Source organism: Benincasa hispida, chromosome 8, assembly GCF_027475165.1.
Source record: "Benincasa hispida cultivar pf3 chromosome 8, pf3_genome.v1.1, whole genome shotgun sequence".
Classification (NCBI taxonomy): domain Eukaryota; kingdom Viridiplantae; phylum Streptophyta; class Magnoliopsida; order Cucurbitales; family Cucurbitaceae; genus Benincasa; species Benincasa hispida.
The window spans coordinates 39,146,591-39,156,881 of NC_143485.1; the positions used below are offsets into that span (position 1 = coordinate 39,146,591).

General features: G+C 36.5%; 1 protein-coding gene across 5 annotated transcripts; it reads right to left on the bottom strand.

Annotated features, from left to right (window-relative positions):
* Positions 1–492: 492 nt before the first annotated feature.
* Positions 493–7,690, bottom strand: LOC120083125 (NADH dehydrogenase ubiquinone 1 beta subcomplex subunit 10-B-like protein (Complex I subunit NDUFS6)). Of its 5 annotated transcripts, none has more exons than XM_039038685.2 (3): positions 7,313–7,690; positions 6,943–6,993; positions 493–725 (listed from the first exon to the last, which is right to left on the bottom strand). In XM_039038685.2, exons 1-2 carry the CDS (start codon positions 7,596–7,598, stop codon positions 6,962–6,964), a joined length of 318 nt encoding a protein of 105 aa, XP_038894613.1. In that variant the 5' UTR covers positions 7,599–7,690; the 3' UTR covers positions 493–725; positions 6,943–6,961. The 5 variants fall into 5 exon arrangements, with proteins under 5 accessions (XP_038894613.1, XP_090172534.1, XP_038894615.1 ...); XM_090316408.1 differs by lacking the exon at positions 493–725 and adding an exon at positions 1,812–2,068 and having other exon boundaries at positions 7,313–7,680; XM_039038687.2 differs by lacking the exon at positions 493–725 and adding an exon at positions 1,812–2,119 and having other exon boundaries at positions 7,313–7,680.
* Between the last annotated feature and the right edge of the window lie 2,601 nt (positions 7,691–10,291).

The following is a 10,291-nucleotide window of genomic DNA, read 5'->3' on the forward strand; positions in this document are numbered from 1 at the left end:
CCCGTCTAATCGAGAAATCCACGCTCCGTTCAAAGTGGGACCCCACGAGACCCCGTCCCATGGGGAAATTGGACATGTAAAACATGTTTAGAATAAATTCTTTTAGTGATATTAGATCAAAAATGTTTTTTAAAGAGAAAATCTTAATGATAAAAAGCACTAGAAAATATAGGTTAATTTCATTTCAAAATTTGAAGAAACTCTGGAAAGATGGTTCATCCAAAATCGCCATCGATCTAAACTTTAATATTCTTAGATTAGTTCCTACGTGAGATCAGTCGAAGTACACATATGGCTTTTTAAAAATGATTTCCAAATACAAATTAAACTTTCCCAGCACAAAACTTTGCATAATCCAAATACAAAAATCATACAAACTCGATGAATCAACTCATTAAACATGAAGTCTTGTGCTAGACCTCGGTACCACTTCCAATTTTCTAAAAAAGGCAACCCGATGAAACCATACTTTAAACGAAGAGTAATACACAATTGAACAGAAGCATGCAGTGATAGATGTTTGATTATTTGGGTGTGTATCTGACGACCAAGTTATTGGCAATTTCAGACAATAACAAGAAATCTAACGTAAATCAATTGCCCATAGCATTGTGTGTGATCCATGCATATTCCTTTTTTCTTTTCTAAAGAAATAATAATTATAAAAAGTGCAGCTGCTGAGGGTCAAGCCATCCAAACATTTTCCTGCAAGCCATTTAGTTCACCTGCAAAAGATGCAAAAGCCTCTATTCTTCATCTCCAAATAAGAAATACTAACAAGCAAGTACTCCCGTATTATCATACTCTCATTATTCACACTATAAATTTGTTTTCATAGATAATGGACTTCACACTAATGTTAGTAGACCCCACTCTATTTTTAAAAGTATACTTGACACAATAAGTGAAGAGAGCAGTGGTATAAGAAAGTTTCCCCTAAAGGCATCAATAACTTGACTAGAAAGTACTAATTAGCATTCAGTTGGCCACTTATCTGGTTGTAATCCGAAGGGTCAGTGTTGAACCATCTGGCATTCTCTCTACTAAACTTTGTACATCCACAAATTTCTTTCCTCATATCATCTCTGCATCCTTTGTTCTCCAAGCTTTGGAGATTGACGATCCTGAAGAAATTAGGCTGTTTTCTTGGCTGATTTAGGAGGAATAATATCGTTAACTTTTATCAAAAGAATCTTATTTTCTTTTTTTTGGTCCTATAGTGTATTAGGTAAATTTGGAAGATTCAAACCATCTTTTGCGGCTTTGCCATTGTTCTACTTAGGCGTGCATCACATTGTAGTTGGAAGACTTTTTAATTCCTCAGTTATAAATTCAGGTCGTGCAATGATGAAGTTATCTTAGGCCCTTCTTTTGAGGATACAAGCCATTCGCTATGGCAGGCTGGCAACTTTATATTATATAAACTGTACGAAAGAAACAAAAGAATTGTTTCAAGTCTTCAGAGGCTGGGACACATTTTGGCAATTCTTTTCTCGTAGTCCCTTTGTAGGTTGGGTTGGGTTGTGGCCCTCCTCTGCACTTTTATTTGTCTTTAACAAAATTTGGTCTGATTATTAAAAGAAACATCCATTCGGTTACTATATATACTTAGTTCAGATTATAATGGAATGGTAGCTGTATGTATAACGCTCTTTCCAGCAAAACCAAACTCCAGCCTAGCTCAAGTTCGTAGTTTTTTCCCCCCTTTTTTTATTTCCATTTTCTTTTCTTTCTTTTCTTTTTTCTTTTTAAATGAAGAATGACTCTGACTCAGGAAAAAGAAAGAACGAGATACACATCAAAACAAGGGCTGAAAGGAAAAAGGGGCCCAAACAAGAAAATTTATAAGAAGAGGCTCCAATTGTTAGAGAATAAAAAATAGAGGATAGTTACTAAAAATTGTAGCAGGAAATATTTAGTGTATTTTCAGTGTGTTGAGCTCCATTTTCTCTACCAATACGGCAATACCGTTTCTTCATGAATAAAAAAAGAAGCAAACTACCAAGGAGGCTTTACTTCACGATAAATAGGTAGATGCCAACCTCCTCCATCATGATTCACGAAGCCCCTGCTTGAGGTTCAAACCGACACTAGAGATCTTCAAGAATCTATCCCAAATCTTCACACAAAGTGACATCTCAACAGGATATATTCAAATCTTCTAATGCTCATTAACAAAGACCACAGGAGGAACTCTAGATAAAATCCTCAGTTGTAGTGCTAAATCCTCTAAAGCAACCAACCAAGTAAAAAAAACGATCAAGTGCTCAGGACAAGCAAAAGCAGAAAGATAGATTAACAAGAATACCACGGGGATGCATCACACAAAAATCCAAATACAACTATCGTTGGAATTTAGGTGAAGAGGGGGAACACAACATAGAAGGGAAACTAAGGAGAATAAACCATTGATTTCCCTATTAGACATGCTCTCCCAGAATGAAGTTCCTTTTTTTTTTCTTTTTTAATATCTATAAGTGTCCAAGTCAGCTTGCGTGCACCTCGATAATCACCTGCATACCTTACAACATTTGGATACCAAGAAAACTCATAGTAAATTAAATCATTGGGAGGTGATCACCATGGATTGAACCTATTATCTCTAAGTTATTTATTATACGTAGTCATCACCCTTATTGACCAATAGACCAACCCATGATGGTTGAAATGAACCACCTAAGAGCAATTGATTAGAAATGGCCAGGTCTTTTTAAACAATTGGCACACTAAAGCATAATAGGGTTTAAGCACAATGCACAAAAAATAATTTACATTTTTTTAATGAGGCACATAATAGAAAATGTTAATGATTTTCCTCCTTTTTATGCGATAAGTAGCATGATGAAAAATTAAATGACAAGAAGTTAAGATAATTGAGGTATTATTTGAGACTGTAGAGGAAAAAAATACATCTTTAAAAAATATTCATGCTTTTTTTCCTTAAAAGTTGGATTTAAAAAAATTTAATGTCTTTTTTTTATACCCATGAGCGTCCGGGTCGACTTGCGTGCATCTCAACTAATCTCACAAGACAACCCGCCTGACCCTACAACATTTGGGTGCAAAGAAACTCGTAGGATATTAAATCCTAGGTAAGGCGGCCACCATGAATTGAACTTATGACCTCTTAGCCCTTTATCAAGGAGATGTTCTCTTGTTTACCACTAGGCCAACCCATGATGGTTTAAAAAATAATTTTTTAAAAAAAAAAAAAAAAAAAAAAAGCAATAGAAAGTCAAGTCTAGGCATTGAGATGCGGATCATGGTGTTCCAGCCCAAAGCTTGGATCCTTGGTGAGGATTACAAGCCCCGGAAGGATTTATGAACTTGCTACAATGTAGGATAAGGAGAAGCAGCAATAGTTTGCACAACCTAAACTGTGATTTTTAAGAGGCTGTAAATGTTTGCACCAATAAAGAGCATTGAAAATGGATGCATCTAAGATATCCTTTGATGGCATTTTTTAGATTTTTTGAAGATTCTAGCATTCCTTTCTTCCCATAACTTGGATAAATCTGCGCATATGAAGCTGGTCCATAAAATAGCCTTGGTGTCTTTAAAGGGATAGTCCATCTGTAACACCCCCAAGCCCAAGATTCGGAATCCAAATTTGGCACTTGATGGCCCTGGCATTCCCCTGCATCCCCTACGACCTGGTTACGTCCTCCTTACTTGTCTTGAATGTTTTTAGAAGTGAAAGTTGTCAAACCAACACCAATCCTTTCAACATGCTTTGTCCTCACTCCCATGCATCCTAGGAAAATTCCTAGGAGATTACCCAACATAGTATTGCTCCAAGTTAAGCATGTTTAACTTTGGAGTTCCTATGATTGAGCCACCAAAAAGGAAGGTGCACCTTATTGGTATAGATAGTGGCTTTCAATTCTTTTAAGCCTTTCTTACTTTCATATCCTTATAATACCTCTCATTCGAATGTAATCTCAGTTCATTCATATCTCCCTCCTAAACTCGGATTGTTACATCCCACTAGCTTCTGCTTGATTCGTCCCTTTCGCTCTGATACCATCTGTAATGCCCCAGGCCTAAGATTTGGACCTAGGGCATTACACCAACAGTGTCATTCTAATCCAATCACTCGACCCAAATGGGAGGACAGTAACCCAATTGAATTGAAGGCAGTGGAAAATTCTGGCCAAATATTTGTAAACGCAGTGGATGAACAAATGGTTCATAGATTTACTGTGTTTATGGCAAAGGCAACACCATGAGGGGAAGAGATTGATCCAGGGGCATTCAGTTTATAGTCTATCCATAATGTTAAGCAATGTTTTAAAAGGCTAAAGGCAACCTTCAGGTTTTTCCTCTTCAAAAGGCGAAGTGTAAGCATCGAGGCGATATGAGGTGTGAGCCTCAAATATTGAATTAGAAACATTTTACAAAACCTACATTAGTATGACCAAGTACTGCTAAACATATAGTCATATAAGTGTAAAAAGAAACTCCATCCCCACAATTTTCACTCAATAAAAAATTCTAAAGGGACATCTTGATCATCTTTACTACTACTATTATCATTAATAGGATTGATTTATACTATAAATGTTTGCCTTCAGTGTTCTTAAGATCACAACGGTAAAAATAGTCTTTGTTCGCATTGTCACATCTCAAACCTTAATATTTTTTAAGAATTAGGCAAATGACTATTATTTTTCTAATCACTAGGCGAGACAGAGAGATTTAAGCCTCAATGCAGTTTCACAAAGGCACAGGCTCTTTTGTGAGAGGCGTAAGCCTCTTGTGGTTCAACAAATGTGTAAGTCTCAAGGCTAAAACTTAGAGTCGTTCCTCGAGGCGAGCCTCAAGGCATAAGCCTCAATAGCCTTTTAAAACATTGGTGTTAAGACAGAAGTGGCTAATCTCCCAAACAAGAAATTTGATCCTTTTTAAGGCATTGGAACTCCCAAATCTTTCTCTAAAAGTCAATCTCAATGGAGGAATTGTTAGAGGATTACAGTGTCAATAATGATCTTAATGAGGAAAGACCATTTCTTTTTCTAGCTTCCAAATCTAAAAATCAGGCTGATTTGTTGGCATAATACCCGCTAGGACGTCAGTGAAGATTGCCCATTCCTCAATCTCGTCATCTTTTAGATTTCTTCTAAACTTAAGCATCCACAATTCATTGTCCGAGTTCCACATATTAGCAATGGATGCAACTTTTGATTTGGCAATTGCAAATACACAAGTACACCTATCCATGTGTTGAACTCAAAAGGGAATTGTTGGAATAACTTTGCAAAGTGAGGTTGGCCTAGTGGTAAATAAAGAACATGGGTTCGATTAATAGCTTAGAGGAATGAGTTCAATCCATGGGACCACCTACCTAGGATTTAATATCCTAGGTGTTTCCTGAAAAACCAAATGTTACAGGGTTAGCCGAGTTGTCTTGTGAGATTAGTTGAGAAGCTTGTAAACTGGCCTAAACACTCATGTATTAAAGGGAAAAAAATCCTTATTAGCTAAATTGTCATTTGTCAATTTCCAAACCAGTCATCTAACACAACATGGACACAACCTCCCATTATATTAAATGAATCCCACCCCACCCTCCCTCATCATGTGTGCAAGTCTCACCATTTTTTCCAGATAAAACAAATAGATGAAGTCCTAAAGAAAGGTACAGAGAAGAGATCTCCAATTGGTCAAAAGGGAAGAAAGGGTGTATGAATTAAAAGAAGATGTGCATTTACACCAACTCATAGCATGAAAGATAATAAGTTCAAAAAAACATTGGAGTTCCATCTCCTCAATGCGTGTTTGAGAGAGGCAAGTCACTCTATAAAATTACACCCTTCTTACTTACCAATCATACGGAGGGAAAGGACTATATATACACACACATATACATATAGAAACAACTGATTTCATTGAGAAAGAATGAAAGAATACGAGGGCATACATAAAATCAAGCCCACAAAAACTACGCTAAAGAAGAGGGGAATGACTCTTGAAGAAGAGAGGCATTGTAATGAAATGTTCTCAAAACTAAAAGGTCAAAGGCCCCACTCAACAACCCTAATGTTGAAAAGAATGGACAAATGGTCTAATATACTTCAAAAAGAAATATTGTTTGATGTTCTTGAAACATATTCAGCCACACTATGGAAAAAAATGCATCTGTACAGTGTACAATGTACCATTGAAGGACAAAGATTGGACCAAGAGAAGTTACCACTCACAAAAGGGGATTCCAACTAACCATGAAATTGAATAAACCTATAAAAATCCTTCATGGAAGTAGACTAGTAGTAATCCCATTTACATTTGACTTCTTCGGGGTGAATCTAGTTTCACTAAAAACAGCAGCAATACACCAACAATGTCTGCAAAAGAACACCAACCCAGCTCCCTCAAAGAGCATGTCTCTCCCTATATCTTGTTACAGCACAAGCACTGGTGATCTATTCCAATGGAACAGTATAATTGCAAAAGTGAGTAGAAGCAGCTCACATCACTTCTAAGGAAACTAATTATGAGGACCCCGTAAAATGACAATCCCCAACTTACACCACTTCTAAGGACAACCAATTACGAGGATCCCACAGAATGAGAACATCCCCAAAGATACCTACAGCTTCAACGACCCTCCATTTAATGTTAACTTCATGTCTCCTACATACACTTAAACTGCTGACAGTTTTAATAATTCTCAAAAACAAGCCACTAGACAGAAAAATGTTAGGAAAGCTAGCTGGCATTGCTACGAAGTTATCACTCAACAGAGAATTAGAAACTAAATGGAAGTATTAACCACTGATCCGAGTTAATAATTTTTTTCACACCTCGTAGCAGTACACGAAATAAAGCATAAAGCTGATGTACACCGTTACTTATTCGAGCTTTGACAAAAAGAAAAGGTTTGATTTTCAGTACGATCAAGTACTAAAATTAACCAAAAAACTTGCGAACATTTGAACTCACCGTTGTTCCACCCAGCGATTCACTCCGATTCGGCTGCCTCCACTTTAGGACCTAACCAAAAGAAAGAAGAAACAACAACAGAAGATTATAGAGGAAGAAGAGTTACTTCATTCACTCGGTTGTTGAAATTGCATACGAATCAGATTAATTTAAAAAAATTTACATCCACGGAGATTTGTAAACCAACGATATTTCAGAAAACAACAATTTCAATACGGAGCAGATTTCCACTAGTGAGCACCACTCCCAATCACAACCTACTTTCAGTACCTCGAAATATCTCCATTTTCTACCAAAAAGGCAAAACAATTGCAAAGATGCTAAAATTTCTCGGAAATTAAACAGAATGAGAGATGAATGAGAGAAGTACCATGAAGGGATGGGTGGCGTCCGTCCTTGCCCCAGCCGATGCCACGAGTGGAATCAAGGTATTGTTGAACAAGGTGGCGGCATTTCTGCAGATGGTTGACTCCTTCAATACGGTAGCACCATCTGAGCTTTTCCCTCAGTATCTTCGCCTTTTCGATATCGATCCACTTCTCTCTCACAATGTGTTCCCTCATCTCTAGCATCGCCACTGGATCCTTATACGGATGCTCCGGATCGAAATCATCCGGCGGAGATTCATCGAATTCCACTGTCTTCTTCCTCCCCATAGCTTTTCCCCTTTCTCTTCTCTTCGCTGTGCCTGCCCTCCAGTCTCAGAATCGCCTTCAAGCACTTGGACGGGAGCACAACGCTCCTTATTGAATTGTTCTTTGCTAACTAATGGGATCGTTTCAATGGGCTTTCTTTGTTGGGCCCATTCTCGTTCCTCAAAAAGCCCAATTTAGTTCGCCCAAATGTTTTGTTCAAAACCCAGACTTAATACAATAGTTATATTTAAAATTAATTTTTAAAATACATAATTCATCTTTTTGTAGTATGTCTTTGAATATGTACCATTGAGCTACAAAAATATAATATATAATTGTATATTTGATAACAAATATTTTTTAAATATTAGAACCTAACCATAATTATAATTTTATTTTTCTTTTCAGTACAAAATTTAGCATGAAATTTGTTTGAGGCATTTTTTAAAAAGCTAATTATAAGTTTTTTTTTTTTTCATTGAGACTATTTTATTACATCATATGTTGAAGCCGGAAGGAAATCAAGGTAACGGACCATCAGAATGGTTTTTTTTTTTCGATTTTAATGTAGATTTTTCTTTTTCTTAAAAACATATTTAAATTTATAGCTAAATTTAAAAGTTAAGATAAATAATAATAGTTGTTTGCGAAAGAAACTCTATTTGAAAATACTTTGGTTTAATTAATAAAACAATTCAGTACTAATAAAAGCTTAAGATTTATTACGTTTTGACCTTCAACTTTGAAAATGTCCATCGTTTTTTCATCCAACTTTCAAAATTGTTTCATATCATGTGGGTGACTTTGATGTCACTGTTTGGGCCACCAACATCCCAACTACCCACATCCCCACAGCGTTAGGTTTTATCCACCGATATCGCAACTCATCTTCCCACATCACTCGTCTTCCCACCCTCTGCCTGACATTTTGGTTCTCTCATTTCTCTCTCCTCAAACATTTTTTAGCGTTGGTTCTTCCATGGAGAAGGGTTTCCTTTCTCCAATCCGACGCATGATCAGTGAGTGTTCAATTTCGGGTTTAGTGGGGGGAGGTCGTTCTCTTATTCTCAGATCTGTTGATTCTTTCATTCTTTCTTTTTCTCACCCTCTGAAACCGCTTCAATTCCTCGTCGTTGGTTCTTCCATGTTTGAATCAGTTTCATACATATCTTATGATTTCTTATGAAATTTTTTCATATGAGATCGAGATCGAGAAAGAGCAAGAGCAAGAGAGCGAGAGAGAGTGAGAAAGAGATAAAGAAAGAGACAGAGAGAGCGAGGTAGAGACAGATAGCGAGAAAGAGAGAATTGGGTTGAGAGAGAGCAAGAAAGAAAGAATTGAGCCGAGAGATAACGAGAATGAGAAAGAAAGAGAGAGATAGTGAAATTCCCGAAAATAAATTAATAGAAGGCTTGTTCCTTTTTCACCATTGTTCTCATAAATTGATGTAATGTTGAACTACTTCTATTACTCTCCATTATTACGGTGGGTGAACAACCATTCCCTTTCTTTGATGAGAAGTTTGGAATGAATAATATAAAATTAAACTGTATACCATATATTGAGATTAGAAAGAATTAAAAAAAGATGCAATCAATGTCTTATCCCAAATAGGATGAATATAATAATTGGATTATAAGATTAAAAAGGAAAAAATGTTCATACAGACAAATTATTATAGAGTACAAAAACTGAACCAGATAGCACTGACATAACAACTCTGCACACCCAAAACAGACATATGAACTCAGACATAACAACTCTACACACCCAAACACAGACATATCAACTCGGACATAACAACTTTGCACACCGAAACACAGACACAGAACTCCCCAGACATCAGAACTCTCCAGACATCAGAACTCCCCACATCTTATATCATCTCAGTGTTGGGGTTTGTGCCATAAAGTCTCGTATCCTGTAGTTTGTAAACAACTTTGTACGAACACTTGTGATGTATAATATATATGATATTTACTTCACCTCTTGACTTTGCACATTTAGATTTTTTTTTATTTTACCACAAACTAATAAACTTAATATCCCTGGTTGTCTTTATGTAACTTAAACATGTATGTAGTGACATACAAGTAGATCATGTCTTAAGTGACAACCAAAATAGTCTGTAGTATATGGATATAGGAAGAAAATCTTATCCTGGTAACACTACTGTAAAACTCGAACCCTAATTACCTTAAGTAAGCAAGTGTAAGTTACGTGATATCTTCCAATGAGTTGTAATGAGATTATGTTTTGGTTAGGAGTGATGGAGAAAGAAAGTAAACTAAAGAACAAGAGAACTCTCAGATGGCTATGTAGGAAAGAATGGTCAAATTTTGGCTAAGTATGGGAAACCAAGAGGAGACCATGCTATCCTATGAGATTTAATGCTGAATTGTGTTGTGATGAAGTGGGAAGAAAATGGCTTAATTAAATCTCAACCATTAATCTTCATTAGTGGGCTAAGTGGTCCAAGGAGATTTCATGCAGGATTTTGGGTGGTGGTAAGCAGGAAGGTCGATTTCATTTAATTGGTTTAAACAAATTACTTAGGCTATTCGTATAATTTCAGTGGCATTCGAAAGCTCTATGTGTCTATTTTCTGTGGTTATGCTGTTGGAGGGAAAACTCGCCGAAATAAGGCCAGAGGAGCAAAATGAAATATTTGTTTCTCGGGTGAATCTAGGCCATCAGTGAAGAATTGAAGCTC